This window comes from Schistocerca serialis, chromosome 3, assembly GCF_023864345.2.
Source record: "Schistocerca serialis cubense isolate TAMUIC-IGC-003099 chromosome 3, iqSchSeri2.2, whole genome shotgun sequence".
NCBI classification, from domain to species: Eukaryota; Metazoa; Arthropoda; class Insecta; order Orthoptera; family Acrididae; genus Schistocerca; species Schistocerca serialis.
The window spans coordinates 292,250,584-292,271,538 of NC_064640.1; the positions used below are offsets into that span (position 1 = coordinate 292,250,584).

Sequence of the window (20,955 nt, forward strand, 5' to 3'; positions counted from 1 at the left end):
GCAATTAGAACAGCATTGTGGCACAAACAGCGAACTACAGACACGTATAGGTAACTGGCGGAAAGCACAGGTGGCTGCCTTCTACGACGAGGGTATTGCAAAAAGTTTATGCCACGCTACTACAAATGTCTAAGTCAGAGCGGCGACTATTTGGAGAAGTAGCTGGCAGGTGTAGCTAAATGTTGCAAATCAAACCTTTTTTTATTTTCACTGTGGTTTCCTTTTCACAGTAGATCTGAGATTGAAAAAAAATATCCTTCTTACATCTACATCACCTACAAAAAGCAAAAAGTGTGAGGTTACTGCACTGAAGAGCCAAACAAATTGGTACATCTGCCTAATATCGTGTAGGCGCCCCCCCCCCCCCCCCCCGAGGGCCCAGAAGTTCCACAACACGACGTGGCATGGGCTCGAATAATGTCTGATGTAGTGCTGGAGGGAACTGACACCATGAATCCTGCAGGGCTGTCCATAAATCCGTAAGAGTACAGGGGAGTGGAGGTTTCCTCTGAACAGCACATTGCAAGGCATCCCAGATATGCTCAATAATGTTCATGTTTGGGGACTTTGACGGGCAGCGGAAGTACTTGAACTCAAAAGAGTGTTCCTGGAGTCGCTCTGTAGTAATTCTGGACGTGTGGGATACCGCATTGTCCTGCTGGAATTGCCCAATTTCGTCGGAATTCACAATGGACATGACTGGATGTAGGTGATCAGACAGGATACCTACGTATGTGTAACCTCCCAGAGTCGCATCTAGACTTATCAGGGGTCCCATATCACTCCAACTACACACGCCCCACACCATTACAGAGCCTCCATCGGCTTGAACAGGATCCATGGAGTCGATACCCGTATGCGTCCATCCGCTCGATACAATTTGAAACGAGACTCGTCTGACCAGGCAACATGTTGCCACTCATCAACAGTCCAGTGTTGGTATTGACGAGTCCAGGCGACACGTAAAGCATTGTGTCGTGCAGTCATCAAGGGTACACGAGTGGACCTTCGACTCCGAAGGCCCATATCGATAATGTTTCGTTAAATGGTTCGCACGGTGACACTTGTTGATGGCCCAGCAAAGAAATCTGCAGCGGTTTGCAGAAGGGTTGCACTTCTGTCACGTTGAACGATTCTCTTCAGTCGTCGTTGGTCCTTTCTTGCAGGACCTATTTCCGGCCACAGCGATGTCGGAGATTTGATGTTTTGCCGGATTCCTGATATTCACGGTACACTCGTGAAATGGTCATATGGAGAAATCCCCTCTTCATCGCTACCTCGGAGATGCTGTGTTCCATCGCTCGTGCGCCGACTATGACAGCTCGTTCAAACTCGCTTAAATCTTGACAACCTGCCATCGCAGCAGCAGTAACCGCTCTAACAACTGCGTCAGACACTTGTTGTCTTATATAGGCGTTGCCGACCGCAGTACCGTATTCTGCCTGTTTATATATCTCTGTATTTGAATACGCGTGCCTATACCAGTTTCTTTGGTGCTTCAGTGTATTAATATCGTCCGCTGGATTTTTAATATATAACACGAAAAGAAGGGATCCAAACTTCCCTGGGGCACTACTGAAGCTATTTCTACATCTGAGACCGAGCCAGGTGGCGCAGTGGTTAGACACTGGACTCGCATTCGGGAGGACGACGGTTCAATCCCGCGTCCGGCCATTCTGATTTAGGTTTTCCGTGATTTCCCTAAATCGCTCCAGACAAATGCCGAGATGGTTCCTTTCAAAGGGCACGGCCGACTTCCTTCCCCGTCCTTCCCTAATCCGATGAGACCGATGACCTCGCTGTCTGGTCTCCTTCCCCAAAACAACCAACCAATCTACATCTGCAGATCACTCGCCATTCAAGATAGGATAACATGCTGCGTCCTTCCTGCCAATAGATCCTCAATGTAGTCACAAATTTCGTTATTATCGTTCGTGTGGTACTGAATAAAATGCTTTTCGGAAGTCAAGAATTATTTCATCAACGTGTTTGCTTGATCAGTGGCTTTCAGGATACAATGTGAGAAATTGCACGAGCAGGGTTTTGCATAACCGATGGTTTCGGAATCCATGTTGGTTGGCTTGGAGAATGTCATGCTGACGGATGTACTGATTATTTTCGAGTTCAGAATATGTTCTAAGGTCCTACAATAGGTGAATGTCAGTGATATCGTAATACAGATTTGTATGAAGAGACGCACGTAGATGCTGAATAAATCAAAGCACCTAAAGAAGCATTCAGAGTTCTCAGAATTTCTACATTCATTAGAATTTATACATGTTTATGTCTGTAAACATCAAACATCCCAATTCATACAGTTGTGTACAAATTATTAGGTAGTTTACATTTTTAGATTTTGAACTAGGCCATGACACACCATGTTAACAAATCCAGACCATAAACGTAAAATTCTATGATGCTTATTCCTTAAAACACTGATCTCAAATATAACTAAATTATAAATGATCATCCGCACGTGATATGCAAAACTTATACAGGTAAGGTACTGAAAAAAATTATTCGGCGACTGTTTTACAATGGAGTCAGTTTAGGGACAATTTATTGGTCTAATGGTAACGAAATATATTGGCACGGCTATGAAGAAAGCTAATGCTCACAAATTTTTTCCTGTAAGGGTCGTATGAGGAATTATGAATGTTATCTCAAACGCACAGAGAAAGCTGGATAGCGCAATTACTGCCACTCTCATTATTTGCGTTAAGTAACAAAAACTGATAACAGTTTAAAACTTAAGTTATCAACAGTTGTTTAATTCTTGTTAGCAAAAATTATCTGAACCCTTCACAAATCGATTGATAATGTACTAAACAGCACGACGAGAGCTATGCTCCGAACACATTGTTTCCATACTATAAGTCTTATGTACACATTACACTTTTGGTGCTACCGCACCGTAAACACCGCAAAGCCTTTTTCTTTTTTGTTGACAAGGGCTCAGTTTTCTAAATCAATTGCCGTAATGCTTAAGACACATGCCTCGCATTCAGGAGGAACAGGGTTCGAACTGCCGTCAGACCATCCTGATTTTGGTTTTCTGTGCTTTCTCCGTATTAATAGATGTGAATGGCAGAATGATTTGTTAAACAAGACCACAGTCGATTTATTTCTTCAACTTCATCTCATTCGAGCCTGTCTTTCATCTTTAATCACAGGTTAAAATGGGTTGTCTTTAAATTTTCTCGTGTCTAAATGCATTTTACATGTCGAGAAGAAACAAAATTTATAATTTTGGTGTCAGTGACGAAATTGATATTGTGCTTTTAATTTTTATGTACCTGATGTAATACAGAAATACCACATCATCTGAAATTTACAATCTACGTCTTTGTTAATGTACTGATTCACATCCGGACACGTTTCACAGCCAAAATACGGGAGTCTCCGAAAACGTTTTACAATGACTGTGCATTAGGCATCTGTAAAATGCAATGCATTCACGATATCTATTGTAACTCGATGTAAATAAAGCGAATATTGTAAAGAAATTTTCTTCCACAGGACATTGGAACTGAGATAGATCCAAACTTGGCGACTGTATTCCTGGGGATGGTGCGATTTGGTATGAGCGTGGCAAACACAATTTTATTGAAACACTTCGGTCGTCGAACACTCTGTTTCTTCAGCTGCTTCGGCATGTCCATTAGTATGATACTGTCGGGATTTTCTACAATGTACATAATGAATGGTAAATATCAAACTATTTCAACCTATTCCTTAATTCACTTAGTTATTATTATTATTGTGAAACAATGGAAAATACAGGATGGAATGTAACAATTGTTGTATTATTACTGTTATTACGATTTCTGCTATTGTTATTAATAAAATTATAAACAGCCGACCAGTTGCAATGGATAAAGAAATTCTTTACCCAGGTTTCGACAAATATAAATTTTTCTACTTCAGAAGGCAACAATTTTACATTACTAATGTACCATCGCCGTTACATTATCAGTATTAATAACGTCCTTAGGTAAAGTAACACTAAAAAAAGGAACGAAATTAACACTCCCGTTATTACAGTATGGGAGCATTGGTACAAATGTTCAAGAACTCAACACACATTATTTGTACCAATGCTCCCATACTGTTACAACTGGAGTGTTAATTTCCTTCCTTTTTTTCGTGTTACTTTACCTTAGGACATTATTAATACTGATAATTTACACGTTGCCTTTGTACGCCAATTGGCACATGGTTCTCGGCACGAGCGCCACCTGCCCTGTTTTCAGAGTAACTACGCTCGCCGATTACACTCAGTCGGTTGTAAGCTCTGCAAGATCCGTGAGCTATTTGATATTAACGTGACAAACCCTAATTCTAGGGCTATATTTTATTTTTGACACATGGATCTATGCCGACAATTGTAAAAACGGCGATGGTACATTAGTCCTTACTAATGTAAAATTGTTACCTTCTGAAGAAGACAGCCGGCCGGTGTGGCCGTGCGGTTCTGGCGCTTCAGTCTGGAACCGCGTGACCGCTACGGTCGCAGGTTCGAATCCTGCCTCGGGCATGGATGTGTGTGATGTCCTTAGGTTAGTTAGGTTTAAGTAGTTCTAAGTTCTAGGGGACTGATGACCACAGATGTTAAGTCCCATAGTGCTCAGAGCCATTTGAAGAAGACAAATTTATATTTGTCGAAACCTAGGTAAAGAATTTCTTTATCCATTGTAACTGGTCGGCTGTTTATAATTTTATTACGTGAAACCGTTGCTGTTGTGCAGCTATGTTTAAAATATTGCTATTGTTATTATTGTTAATATTAATGTTATTATTAATTTACCTGCCACCGCAGCCGAAGTCGCAAAGAAAGTCGCCACTGCACATTTGTGCTATGGCGTTCGACTCGAAGTTAAGCCAGTTCGAATCCTGATGGTGAATGAAATTTTCACTGCCAGTATTTGGCCGGCAAGGAGAGGAGAAGTGGTGGTGTCAACTTCTTTGCGCCAATGTCTTAGATTAAATTCCAAACCTTCCCTGCGATGACTCATGAAGTGAAAGACACTGTTGATGAACTCTGTCGGATACGGACGTTACGCTCGACGCTATTGAAGCTCATCAAGAGGAGCAGGCTATGTGCCGACACTGGATTTCACACACTCCCTTCCCTTCATGTGTAACAACACAATCCCATAACTGCACTGTACAAGCACTCATCACTGTCATCCACACGACACATATACACACGTCACACTTCGTTACAGGAGGGCAACGGCAAACAACCTCCACTAGGACCTGGGCCAGAAAGGAGATGTAGAATCCCTGCATCTGCTCCCCTCCGCTCATTCCATGAGTATGGAACTACTTTGAGCGACTCTACTTATTAATGCTGAGTAAAAGTTCATTTAACTGTCGAGGAAAGGCCACAATTGTTAATATTTGCAGTACCAATGACGTCGTGGTCAGTAGGAGTGGAGCACACGGCCAGAGTGGACAAGGATGGGACAGAAAATTGGCGGTTATCTTTGCAAACTATCCAAACGGACGTTCGCCTTAAGCAAATTAGGGAAACCATAGAAAATCTGAATCATGCTAAGTAATCTTTCGTACATGTTAGCCCCCTCATTTCCTTGATTTTACTACGTTTATAATTTTATTAGTGAACCACCCCGGCTCCACACGGGTAGCATTAAGCATTGAGAGTCGGACGAATTGTCTAGAGTAGCGGTAATTTTGTTTAAGGGCCACCTCTTAGAGTTGTGGTGAAAATTCAGATAATAACTTTAAGTACGGTAATTGAAGATAATCACTATCATGTCCGCCCCCGGTAGCTGAGTTGGCAGCGCGACAGAATGTCAATCCTAAGGGCTGGGGTTTGATTCCTGACTGGGGCAGAGATTTTCTCCACTCAGGGACTGGGTGTTGTGTTGTCCCAATCATCATGATTTCATCCCCATCGACGCCCAAGTCGACGAAGTGGCGTTAAATCGAAAGAATTGCACCCGGCGAACGGTCTACCCGACGGGAGGCCCTAGTTACACAACATTTTATTTTATCACTTTCATATAACTTAAATTATCTAACCAGCAAATGCCAGGAAAGTGCTTGCGGGGCACTAATGCTATCTGTTACATATTTAACTGGCATTTGGAGTGACACCTTGTGTCCCCTCTGTCCATCGGCTCCCCCCTTTTTTCTTTTCCTCTACTCCCCTTCTTTTCCCCCTCATCGGTCGGGATCCTCCCTCCCCCCATCTGCCGCCGTGTCGCCTCTATAGTGCTGTTTTAAGTGAGTGTTCAGTGTTGTGCATTCCCTGTCAGTATTGCGAACAGCCACTATACTGTCGCTAATTCTGTTTTTTATCTCTTGCAAACAGAAACCAGACTGTCATGGTGTTTTTTACTTGTGCCTGCCTATTTACTATGTGTTTTAATCAGCATCACTGACTGTTTGTTTTTATATTTTCTTCACATCTTTTTCTCCATGTTTCAGTTTTTAACAGTGACGGTTTTATTGTTCTAATATCTCCTAATTCTGTTTTTTAACTTTTCTGTAGGCTGCAGAGCGGCGTATTATGCCGCTGCCAGCCCGCCCCCCACCCCCCACCCCCTGAGGGGAAACGAAATACAATAAAGAAAAAACAAAGAAAAGAAAAAGAAAAAAAGGTACATCTTGTGGCAATGACAGGCGCTGCGAGCTACCACATCGACCTTTCCACCTCACTTCAGCACTAGCTATGGCCACTAGTTGAATATGCAATATCAGCGCCAGTCTAACAACAACTACATTTTCAGTGTGACCTTTTTGCGCATTTCCCGTCACACTCCTTAAACATTAACTATATACCAAAAATTATGTTCTTGTCAGCTTTATATTTGATACATCCAACATCACAGGGAGTTTAGAAAGTCTTTAGTAGCTCACACTGTCCTCCCGGTAGCAGCAGCTTGCGCTAGCTTGGCACAGCTGCAGGCGGACTTACTTCTATTCCATGTGCCCGCAAACCTTCCTTCAGAATCAGTCTATTAGTAAAAACCATATCAAAATCCCTACAGTTACTGAGATTAGCTTGAACATACAGATTGAAACCATGATGGGGACGGGGGTGGAGACTTTAATTTGTGTATGTGTAGAAGATATACACAAGATATTCAGACGGTAAGTGTACACGAGCAGTAGAAAAATCAACAAAACCATTTTTTCACAGTTGACCTCATCCACAGTGGCCCTTGTTCCATTGAAATTTACCAGACCTACTTTGCATTCATGTCTGAAGAATATTTATCAGTTTTCAGTCCGTTACATCAAGTCTCCAAGTAGGAAGAATTAGTCTTCTTAGATTGTTACCAAAAAAGTTTTTCAAATGTTTGGGTGTCAAGAATCCTAACTGACAATTGTGAGAAAATTTAAGTAGCAGACATGTGACCTTTTGCTGTGTAATCAAGGCAAATAATTTTTCAACTCCTTTGTAATGTTTATATCAATATCATATTTTATAATGAGCCCCACTAATGCAGTAATCAATGGCCAATACCAGTCAGAGAGAAGATAAGTGATGTGCAGTGGTATATTTCATACCTTTTGTTCTGAGTAGTATAAATATGTGGAGGTGGCCACTTTGTATGAGATTCTCCAGTCTTGTACACTTTTTTTGCATCATGACCTTGCTGCAGTGCAAACAGTGTTGGAGATTGGACTCGTTTTTGGAAGGAGCTTTTCATTCAGGCTTCCACATGTGGATTTCCTGTAGTTTTCCTAAATAGATTAGGAGGAATGTTATCATATCCCCATATCCCCTTTTAAAAGGAACAACCAGTTTCCTTCCCCTAACCTGGTCATCTCTGAGCATGTGCTCCAACTATAATGGCCTTATTATCAACAGGAAATTCAATCATATTCTTCCTTATTTTGTTGGCAGATGATACAAATATTATGAAAAAATGGTAAGACAAAAACAGTATTAGAAGCAGCTACTTATGAAGGATTCTTGGACATTAATAAATGAATTGTAGTCAGTTTACTTTCATTAAACTTTGGATATACTCACTATTTGCAGTTAAAACCTGTGACAAATTTCCATCCAAATACAAAGTAAGAGGCTGTGCAGATAAAATTCTTGGGATTGCAACTAAATAAAAATTAAGTTGAAAGGAGCACAATCAAAAAATGGTAAAACACCAAAACAAACTACTATTTGTTATGTAAATATAAACTGAGAGACATGACAAAAACTTAAAAAGCTGGAATATATAGCAGTCTTAATTGCATGAGGTAACACGATAATGTATTTTGGGTATCTTATTAAGCCAAGATAGAGTTTACTGAAACCCAATAGGATTTATTTCGAATTACTTGTGTGAATTAAAAAATTTCCTGCGGAAATCAGTTCAGAGAACAGGGTTTACTGATTACTGCTCCTCCTTGTAGTTATTTCATAGTTCCCTTTGCTGTAAGTTATATATTCATTTCATTAATAGCTTAGTTCATGAAAATCGGTACTAGGAATAAGAATAAACTATATAAAGCTTTTAAGCAGTTACTTTGGTCCAAACGGGTTCATTATTCAGGAGCACACATTCTGAATAACTTCCTAGTAACAATAAGTAGTTTAACTACTATTAGTGTTTAAGAGGTGCTGGATAACACATTGGTGGCCATTTCTTCTCACACTAATCACGTAATTCCTTGCAGACTCAGATGACACATTCTTAACCTTCCACATAAAAAAAAAGTACACAAGATGGGGAGGGAGGGGGAGAGGGTGTACCAGAGTACCACAAAGCAAAATGTATTGTTAGACATGGTAGATGTATAGAAACAAAAGTAATCACATATAATAACACACTAATGTCATGTCTATTTGTAATTCCTCATGTTTCAGTTGGAATAAGTGTGAGGGAATATGGTATAGTTGTAGGTAAACAACTAGAATTCTCTCATATACAGATTTATTCACGCTTAGCGTCTACACAGATACAAGTCCGGAGGCTAACTGCCGTTAGCGTCCAACATGCTCTCCAAAGCCCTCTCCTCAAAGATAGCCCACTTACGCACAGAACAAATATCGATTTTTATGGCGCTCTACGCCACAAGTGCAATTTCTGCATACGTTTCGTTTTCATAACTGCATGTTGACTACACATACAACAATAGCACTTGCCACATTTTGTTCTACGTCTCCGGTCATTTTTCCTAGAACACAGTTTGCAAAGTCCAACATGGGAGTCACTTGCAGAGGTGCCATTGTACTTGGACTTGCATCTTCACCAACAAATATTTTCTTAATTTTTGTTCTTGTGTTTTCAGGCATTTGATTTGGCTTCTGCATTCTTGGCTTCGCATGAGGCTTAATAAGTTCTTGTCCTAGATATAACAAAAATTTTCTCCTTCTGTTGTGTGCATGAGCCTTCCAATCAGGACATTTTTTGTTCCTAATAACATAGGCATTTATGGCTGCTGCATCAATCACATTCAAGAATAGTACAAATGGCCATAGCTTGGTAGTCCTGTTGCATGAATGCTCATTTGCCATTTTGTTCATGGTATCAACAGAACTTTAAGTTTCCCTCTAGTGTAGAATAATATTGGGCTTAAACTCCTCCTTTTCTGTGCCACAGTTGGCATTATGGTGTTCAGAACTCAAAAGAATTACTGCCTTGTTCTTTTTAGGCACTTATGATACTAGGGTTAGATTTTCATTGGATGCGAACATAGATAAAAATTGTGTTTAAAAAGGCATTAGTTGGAAATACAGATATACCAGTAAAGGTTGGCCCTTGCTTCAATAACTCCTGTGCAAGTGGAACACTTATGAAAGGAGATGTAAGGTCCATTACAACTCTAGCATCTTGATTCTTTTACATAGATCCTTTCTTCCCTGAGTATACCTGTAAGTTGAAAGCATGTGAAGATGAAGCACTGCAGAGAGCCCAAATTTTTATGCCATATCAAGCTGATTTGGACTTCATGTAAACCATAAAAGGGCATTTCCCAAGAAAAGCTACCAGTTTCTCATCCCATCTCAAATGACTATTTAGGTAATAGTGTACACAGCGTTCATGTGTGAAAGCTGTAAATGTTTCTCTAAATGCACAAAATTTGTCTATTTGTCTCCGCTCCTCTCTAATGGTCATCTCGTCAGATCTGATGTACAAAAGAAGTTCAGAAAACCTATTTCTTGAAAATAAAGCTGGGAATATTTTCCTTTGTTGTATATGGTTATCTTTTAGCTGTCAGTGCTTCCATAATTACAAAGAGCCCTATGAAACTGAACATTTCTGTTGTACTTGTTGGGATCCAATTACATATATTAAAAAGAAGAGTCACATTCCATAAATTGCAGACTGTCTCTGCTTTTAGGTTTGTGTGTTTTACAACTTTTTCTACTATATTAGTTCTAATGAACAACATGAAAGTCTCCATAATAGAAGACACTCTCCTGAAAGTCACTAAAAAACCACTATATTTAGACAAAATATCCTGTTTCTGATTCCTGCTTAGTTATTTGTACATTGACTGTCATATCATTCCATTTTTCATCATGTATGTAGGTCTCTTTAGCATTTGAATCTCATCAGTCACTTCTTCATTGTCCCTTCCTTCAATAACATCTTCAGCCATGCCCATTCCTTCCACATTATTTTCTATTTCTGAACACACAGACTCCACATTATTTTCTATTTCTGAACACACAGACTCCACATCACTATCTCCTGGTTCTGATATTGCGACTATTATTTGTATTACTTCTTCTATCTCTCATTCACTGTGTAAACCATGTTTCTTCTCTAACTTTCATTTTTTTGACAAGTTTATTTCGAAACATAATATACTCTAGCAACAGAACTGAAGGAAACGACTAACAGCGAAAAATATCTGATGGACCATTATTACACACAACAATGCATTAAAATTTAAAATATTCATTTCACACTTATATCAACATAACTTTCTACAGTGTGCATCTTTTCTCATCAATTGGAAGTGGGATCCCTAAGGACCCCCATAAACATTACAATTATCTATTGTATAGATAAATTTACATGAAAAAATTCAAAAGTTGCAGTGTTTAGTGGGGACATTTTAACAGTCTCACATTGTCGGAAGAGTATAAATTATTTCCACCAGCTACAAATAATGTAGTAGCTATATTGGGGTTCTGCAGTACCCTGCTTGGTATGCTGTAGGTTAGTATCAGATGATATCAGTACTATAAAATATTCAACTTACTCTCATCTGAAATAGGGTCATTGCAAACAAACATTGTTAATTATTTCCACTTTAGAGGTAGATACATAATGAGCATATGAGGACAGTTCTTCACTTTTCAATTTCACACTTCAAATACTCCTAATGCTTTAATTACTTGTATCTGTCATATTTCTGGAAATCTGACAAGGTAAAAGTTAAAATGAGAAATAAAATTATACAAAAATATACATTACTCGTGTTTTTCATCTTGTTTTCTTGAAATTTTCAAGCTTTTCCATGTGACTGAGTAAAATAATTCACATTATGCAAATATCTTATGTGAGGAGTTCATGCCATTAATAGAAATAGGTAATATCTTAAAAACATGTTTTGAGCATAATTTTGCACAGTAAAAAAAGAATTATAGTGAGGGAAAAGATAAAAAACATTCATACATCTACATGACAATTTTATACAGTGAGTTATTTAGTTAGATAGATAGTTTAATGTTCCACAGATAATTTGGACAATAAATTATAATAATGTGGAACATGTAATTTTACATTCAAGTAACAAAATAATTTGTAAATATGGCTACAGGTTGACCATTCACAAGTTTTTTTAAAAATATACAGATACAAGTTAGAGATTTCTACCCACCACCATTTACACACAAGCTCACAAAATTGAACAGAACACAAGTTCTTGAAGCGGGAACGTGTTGTATCTCCGCTTACAGTCGCTCATGTGCAGTGAACCGGCTTTATCGCCGCGCCCATGCACTATGCTCGAGGGAGAGGCTTGTGGCAATAAACGACTAGAGCGGTTTTTTTTTTTTTTTTCGGGACAGGACACATTTATTTTTCCTACCGTTACAATAAATGACACATAACATTCTTCGCTAATGTCCGTATATATGGGTGCGTTGCACTGGCGGCACGGCTCGGTCACCGATCCCGGAGGGTGTACACTCCAGTGACGAGCCGTGGCGCGACCGCGTGGACCGAGCGGGACAAAAGGCCGCGTCACGGAATGTTCTGCTCCTGGCGCGACCGGAGGCGCCGTAACGTCCACGAAGAAGCGAAAGACACTTTAACGGCGACTGCGTTTACGACCGCGCGTACGCATTTACGGCGGAGTCACGTTGACTCGACGCACGTGGTCCGCAGCGGAAGAACTGGGGAGACGTGTGTCGCGTCGCGTCGACTAGCTCGCACTGCCCGCCTGCTTTGTTCCCGTCCGGTCCGGTGTGCGAAGCACCATTGCCGAAATTCTGCGTAACGGTACAGCTGCCCCTACTTGTGTCGGCAGTGCCGTAGTTCAGCCCTTCGTGCTTTGGACGGTGCTGCCGCCACATTCTCAAGGACAACCTTTTTCGCTTTGTTTTCAGATTTTACTTTGTTGTCTGTCAGTCAGTTTCTATCACTGGTTAAACGATCAAATATTATGGTTGCAGCATTGTGCATCCCTTTTTGTTCTAAAGGCAACCTTAATGTGCAGTGACAAATGATTTTTTTTTCTTCTGGTATTGTAATTATGTACATCATTGTTCCTTTCGAACTGCAGCAGATTAGATACATCAAACATCATGAGAGAATAAATATTCTGTCAAGCAGTAGTCAAAATGCATAGCTCCATAAACAGATGTCTACAAGATGATGGTGGGAACCCTATATTATTCTTACAGTAAGCTTTTGAGAAATGAACACTTTCCTTCTTAAAGAGGAGCTAACCCAAAACATTATTCCATATGACACTGAATGAAAATATATAAACTGTGCCAACTTACTAATTTGTCATTCCCCAAAATTTGCAACGATTCTAAGTGCATATGTAGCTGAGCTAAGTTGTTTTAGGAGTTCCAAAATGTGCTTTTCCTGTTTAAATGCTCATCAGTATAGACACTTACAATTTTTTAAGTTTCCACTCTGTGTATTATTTCCTCACCACATGTTACACTGATCATTGGTAAAGTATTTCTAGATGTACAGAACTGAACATGATGTGTCCTTTTGAAATTTGGTGTGAGACCATTTGCAGAAAACCAGTTAATAATAATTTTAAGAGTACTGTTTAGCATTTCATCCATCATTTAAATGCTCATCAGTATAGACACTTACAATTTTTTAAGTTTCCACTCTGTGTATTATTTCCTCACCACATGTTACACTGATCATTGGTAAAGTATTTCTAGATGTACAGAACTGAACATGATGTGTCCTTTTGAAATTTGGTGTGAGACCATTTGCAGAAAACCAGTTAATAATAATTTTAAGAGTACTGTTTAGCATTTCATCCATTGTTGGATGTATGTGTGGTTTCTTTACAATACTAGTTCTACCTGCAAAAAGAACTGATTTTGTACATTGTATATTAGATAGCAGATTGTTTACATAGAAGAGGAACAATAGTGGACCTAAGATTGAGCCTTGGTAACCCCACACATTACTTCTGCCCAGTCAGAAGTATCTCCCCTGATCACATTGGCTGAATTACTAAATTCAACTTTCTGCATTCCTTTGGTTAGACATGACATTATCCACTGGATGACTAAACCATCGATTCCATATAACCTCAATTTATCTATTGTGATTCATATAGTCAAATGCCTTAGATGAGTCACAGAAAATAGTGACTAGTACTTTTTGCTATTTAGTGATTGTAAAGTTTGGTGACTGAATGTGTAAATAGCATTCCCCATTGAGCAACTCTTCCGAAATCCATATATTTACTAAGGATATTATTGCTGCTCATATGGGATACTGTTCAAGAGTACATCACTTTACAAAAATGTTTGAAAATGATGTCAATAGTAAAACAGGTCAGTAATTTTCTTATATCTTTTAAAGGGGTTTAAAAATGGCATGTTTAAATTAGTGTAGTAAAATGCCTTGAGTTAGCTGTTGGGAAAACCATCAAATGTAGATGAACATTTAGTTTTAAGAGAATTTATAATTTTCTTAATTTCAGGAGTTGGTGATACATTTCTATGTCTGAATTTTGTACAAGTTGCTTTTTCAACACACTGCTGCAATTTTTCTCCTGAACTGTGTGTCCCTATATTTTCTATTAGATATAATAAATGGTTATTAAACATGTATGCTAGCTGTGCCTGATCATTTATAGCCATTCCATCTAATGTTGTCATGCTCTGTACCCTGTTATCCTGTCTCTTCTTTCATTACATTCCATATGGCCTGAAGTGTGTTGTCAGAATTATTGAGTTACAAGACTAACATAAGGCAGATACCTTCAGATACACCAACTTCCAAGTCAAACCAGCAACAGACTCACCTCCACTGTCATCAACAGAAGAATAAACATGCCACCAGCTCATCTGAAGGATTTTTTAGCATCAGGTCTAAAGGGAAAGGCGCCACCAAGATAAGTGAAAACAAATGCCTAACAGTGTTTCACCAAAACATTCAAGCCATAAAGAACAAAGCACAACAGCTAGAAGTAGAATTGGAAAAATTTGATAGCCAAATTTTGTGTATCACTGAACACTGGTGCAAAGGGAAGCAAATTGAACACATTGCATTAGCCTCATTTGACCTTGCATGTTACTATAGTAGAATCTCAATGAATGGTGGAGGTTCATGTATCTATGTAAAAAAAAGGTATGTCATTTAAAGTAAGATATGATCTCTTAGATCTAGGTGAGGACAAACATTTCGAACTTTCCGCTGTTGAAATAATAGGACCTGGCATAGCAAAAAAAATTGTCATATTTTGTGTGTACCGCTCTCCTAGTGGAGACATTGATATATTCTTCTCAAAACTGAATCAAAGCTTAGACAAGGTTTCTGGACCAAAAGCAAATGTAATTATCTGTGGTGACTTAAACATTAATATGATGAAGCCTGATAAGGCTAGCAACATATATTTGAATATTCTAAGCTGTTATGGAATATCCTCCCTTGTTAACTGTCCAACTAGAATAACGAAAGAATCCTCCTCATCTATAGATCATGTAGCTACAGATATTGATAGTAAAAAATGTCATATTGTTGTCCAAAACCTGGGCCTAGCAGACCACCTCTGCCAGATCTTAAAAACTAACATTCATGTAGAAACTCCTCCTAAACTTTGTACATACAAAAGAATGTTTTCCAAATCAGCCCTGCATCAGTTTCAATCCCAGCTAGAATATGAAGATTGGAGGGAAGTCTATGCAGAAACCAACGCAAATCAGAAATTTATCAAGTTCATGTCAATTTTTAAACTCAGATTTGAAGAGATGTTTCCCAAAACTCTTTATCAAATTAAAACTACAAAGAGAAATCAGTGGGTGACTACAGGTATCAAAAAATCCTCAGAAACTCTTAGATATCTCAACTCCATAAAAAATAATCAATCTAACCCAGAAGTTCTGCAATCCTACAAAAAGTACAGGAAAATTTACAGAAAGGTGTTGCTAGCTCCAAAAAAACTTTCAAACAACAAAATATTACTTGAAGATGAAAACAAGAGCAAAGCAGCCTGGAACATCGTCAAACAGGAAACATCTAACTCTGCTAAAAAGGACCTCAATTCACATATTAAAAACAAAGATGTACCAGTAGGTAACCCTAAAAAATTAGCTGATTTTGTAAACTCATATTTCAGTAGTATTGCAAAAAAATTACAGCAGAAATTTCCAGATACGTATGATTTACCTACTCAGAACCGGCCAACAAACTCAATGGTGCTCTTGCCAACTACAGAAAGGGAAGTGGCACTAGTAGTACACCAACTAAAAAATAAAACTTCAGTAGGACTTGATGAAATCCCAGTCTGCGTAATTAAAGATTGTATAGACTCCATAAAGGGCCCATTAACAGACATAATTAATGAATCTTTCGAATCTGGATACTTTCCGGAGTACCTAAAACAAGCAAAAGTTATACCTATCCTTAAAAATGTAGATGTGGAAAATGTAGAGAACTACAGGCCGATCTCTATACTGTCTATCATTTCTAAAATAATAGAAATACTAGTCAAAAAGAGACTGCTAAATTACCTGAATAAATATAATCTTCTTTCCAATGACCAATTTGGTTTTAGGCCCGTAAAAGGCACACAATATGCTATAGCACAGTTCACTAAAGTAATTTTAGAAGCACTGGACAAAGGTGAAAATGTAAGTGGTATCTTTTCAGACTTGTCCAAGGCCTTTGATACAGTTGACCACAAAATCTTACTTCATAAATTAGGGCAAATAGGAATAAGAGGTGTGACAAAGAAGTGGTTCAAATCATACTTGGAAAACAGAGTTCAACGAGTTGAGATATCACAAGTTTCAAACAATTCCCTTATAAAACACCTGTCTGACCCAGAAAATGTGAATATAGGCGTCCCACAAGGAAGTGTATTAGGCCCAATATTGTTTCTTATATACATTAACGACTTCCCACAAAGTATCAGACATGGCGAAAAAATACTTTTTGCTGATGACAGCAACATAGTAATAACAGGTGAAAATCCAACACAACTGTCAGAAAAAGCAAATGAGGCTCTCAATGATGTCCACAACTGGTCATTAAAAAATAAAGTAACCCTAAATGTAAAGAAAACTAACTATATTAACTTCCAATTGCACAAAAAACACAATGCCACTAGAATAAAAGTTAATAATAATGAATTAGAATGTGTAACAAGTACCAAATTCTTAGGGATGAATGTAGACAGCCAGCTGAAATGGACAAACCATGTCAACATTTTGGCAAAGAAATTATCGACAGCATGCTATGCTCTTAGAATCCTTGCACCGGTATGCAATAATACCTGTCTTAAAATAACATATTACGGATATCTACACTCAGTCCTCAGCTATGGGATCATGTTTTGGGGAACAAGTGCCAGTAACATACAAACTGTGTTCAAAGTACAAAAAAGAGCCATAAGGATAATAAAAAATAGCAACAACAGGGCCCACTGTCTAGAATTATTTAGAAAGCTAGGAATTCTAACTGTTTCTTGTGAGTATATCTTTCAGAACATAATGCTCATTAAGAAAAATCTCAACATGTACAACACAAACAGCCTAATACATGACCATGAAACAAGAGCTTGTCACCACCTCCATCTAGATAGAAAGAACAAGGCAAAGACGCAAAAAAGTATATTTTACAATGGGATAAAACTGTACAACAAATTACCACAAGAAATTAAAGAAATAAATGAGCCCCTCACTTTCAGACAAAAGCTTAAAAACTTTTTAGTAAGTAAAAGTTGTTATACTGTAAAAGAATATTTAACATAGATGTAGATTATTAGCAACATATGACATTATCACCAAAATATTATGTAATTATAAATATCTGTATGACTAGTTATAAAAACTACACAAAATATGAGAAACCTGTTTAATTGTAAATGTAAATGTGTGCTCATGTGTTGTAATCTGATGACATCCATACAATATTTATTGTTCCACGGATGAATAAATAAATAAATAAATAAATTTTGAGTAGTTTCTGTAATGAGCAACTACTACATTATCTCTACTTGTTCTCAGAAACAGATGCATTTCCTTTTCCTTTCATATAATGCATTAATCCCTCTACAGTTCCATGTTAACTTATGCAGAAAGCTATTTTCAAATGAGACTATATTAATTTTATATCAGCCTTTGGGTCATTATAAATTTCATCCCAGGTCTTCTCTGGTAAACTATTCTGAAAAACATTTATCCTGGAGTCATCAGTTATTTTGATTTCCATTGAAAAGTATCTATACTGTAAAGCACTATCTTATCTTCCTAACTGTTCATCATCAGAGACAGCATTTGTTACTGAGTATACAATTATTTTCTTGTTTTGAAAAACAACCTTATGCTACTGTCTTTATTTACCCATGTTGGAAAGTCAATTGCTGATGTCAAATTGTAGGATCCAAATAAGATTTTGTGACCATTTTTCCTATCATAATCCTTTAGAAACTCATACTATTATAAATAATAGTGTTGCAGCTACTTACAAGTCTTTGTGCCTAAAAGAAAAAGGAAATTATGCAATTTATTTGCACCAGAGCCCACAGCATTTCATATTTCCTTTAAGATTTTATGACACAAAGAAGCTCAAGAAAATGCAACATACTAATGCCATTTTCAGAAAAGAAGTAGCTTTTATGCTAAATTTTGGTAGGCTATTCTATAGCCCTCTCTGAAAAATTTGCACGTAACTCTTAAGAGGTAGGTTTTCAAACCAAAATTATACTCTACTTTGCTCAAACTATAGCCATAGAGACATAAAACCTGTTCTATTCCTCTGGAAAACATGATAGACATACCTCTCAATTAATCACTGAAAAAGTTAACATTTCAGAGCTTAGTTATTATAGAGCTGAAGCCATAATATAGAAAAATGTTTGAAATGTTGTGCTGTAAAGGCAGTGGTAGGAGTGATCTATATGCTTCAGTATTTTCAATTGATGAAATATCAAAAACAATTTTACAATGAAATTCCACAATTCTAAAAATGGCACTTTTTTAAAATTTGCAACTTCTAAGAGTATTAACAGACTGATAATCTCTAAAGTAGTCCAAATTTCCAAGGGATTATAATAAACATTAAAAAATTCAAAAACAGTAACAGACTGCAAGGATAGACACCTAATGTTCAAACAACCGGAATAATTAAATTACACAGGGCTGCCCACCAAAATAAGTCCATTAATGAAAAAAGTCTAAAATGCATCACTGACTCAAAAAAACTATTGTACCTAGGACAGAACACCCCATACATGCTTGCTATAATTGTGAGAATTCTTACATGAAAGCTTGCTTGAAATAATTGCACATACAGTCTGGCCAATGAAACAATTACCCAAATTTCTTGACAATATTACCAAACATAACCAATACTGAAGCAGTTTGGAAATAAAAAGATGATAAAATTCTTTCGCAAGCTCTCACAATAATTTAGACTTTGTGCTTAGAGGACATTTGTAATGAGAGCATTAACAAGGAGAAGCAAGGCTTATAACACATACATTGAAAGAGGAAACCAGATTGAGATACAAGCACTCTATAAGAAAATATGCCAATATTTGTCTCAATTATACATGCTCACATCACCTGGCACATGTGTGGTTCAATAATTACTATGGAACAAATGCAGTGAATAAGTGCACTAATTTTATGACCAAACTTAGTGGCACTGACTAAAACTGTATGTACACAGAAATAGATCTGCTCTCTGTTATGAGCACATTACCCATAATAGCAAGAAGTTAATTAATAACAACTTGCACCAAGAGTTTAGGGAAGCACTGTGTAACACACACTCACATTGGTCAAGGCACTGTCCCAAGTTGCGCCTTCCAAGAACCAACAGGCAGACAACTCTATAGTAAACAGAGCATGGCATACTGCAACTCCACTGCACAGCCAGCACATGCTCCCTATTGGCCACCAAGTACACAATGGCTACCCATGTGTTCCATCAAATCCAGCCTGCTTGGTGGTGCTTCCTGGGTGCCTCTGATGTGCAGTCTTCTGTGCTGCTCCATGTTTTCTCATGTCTTCCCATGTCAGGCAGGACAGAAATCATACTGGGTGTGCAGTAATGAGACAGATCCATCAGCACACTCTACTTAATAGCAGCTGACTCAATCATGGCCACCCAGGCATGCAGTCGAATCAATCAAGCCCACGCATTCAGCATTGCCTCCAGGTTCCTTTTGATGTGTCCATTTTCTGTGATGCCCTATGTTCTCACTTGCAGCACAGCCATGACCTCTCTCCTTGGCTCTGGAGGGTGCTGCTGTAGTGTCACACCTCCTGTTAGGGCCATCACTTTGCAGCACTAGTGCCACCACAGCTCTAGTCACAGGGCCTTTGAACTTACTATGGATGGTGAAGTCTAGTGATGGCACTTCCTCCCCACCACAAAACTGCAGCCACCCAGTAGGGGTGATGTGGCTGGGAAGCTTTCACATGCCTGTTAATCAACATGAAGGCTGCCATATGAGCTTAAACAGACTTGGCTTTACATACAAAATCTTCACTTCATGGGCCTGTACCACTGTAGAGATCAACAAACCTAAATAAAATAGACTAACATACACAAACAATCTCCACTAAAAACACATACATCAATAATTATTTTGCACCCTACATCTTTGTCATGACTACTCTTAAATATCTGTCAGTCCCTTAATTCAAATCCAGTTAATCACGTATCAGTTATGTTCAGGAATACTAATCCCTTAAACAAATGCCAACTAGATTTTAAAGTATATGGGATGTAAAAATTTATTTTACAGCTGTATGTCACCACCAAGGATACGAACAATAAAAAAACTCTTGAGCAACACATTACAAAATAATGCCTCCACCACAGATACAGCGTAGTCTAAAATTACATTTACTTTTTGGATATCTTACCAATGCAGTAACTAGAGTGATGAACCATATTATTAGAACATGACTCTATAAATGAGATAAGCTTCGCCAAGATCTCACTGCCCTTAACATTATACAAACATTGGTTGGATCCACTCGCTTTAATGACATGGGCCGCCTCCCCACTTTATAGCACTAAGCTCTCCTTATGTAACAGCCAGATCCAAGTTACTCGAATTTACATAGCTCAAGAGCCGTAAGGTGTATACCATTTCAGCATTGCCTATGGTCTCCAAATATTAGATATTCATGAGCATAGTCACCTCCCGTTTAAGGATTAACCAACCTAATGATACTAATTGACTTATATGCATATATACACTCATGTAACTAGTGCAGTCCAGTTTCCCTCTTAGCACAGCCTAAAATACCACAGTCCCCCTTGGTAGGATTTGACCAACAAATCACATGCA

At 38.1% G+C, this 20,955-nt stretch overlaps 1 protein-coding gene across 1 annotated transcript in view; it reads left to right on the forward strand.

Annotated features, from left to right (window-relative positions):
- The window catches only part of LOC126470081 (facilitated trehalose transporter Tret1-2 homolog), a 315,904-nt gene that overhangs the window by 277,724 nt on the left and 17,225 nt on the right, over nt 1-20,955 (forward strand). Inside the window, exon 8 of the mRNA XM_050097592.1 lies at nt 3,520-3,706. Within this exon, the coding sequence (XP_049953549.1) occupies nt 3,520-3,706 (187 nt within the window). The remainder of the gene's footprint in view (nt 1-3,519; nt 3,707-20,955) is intronic.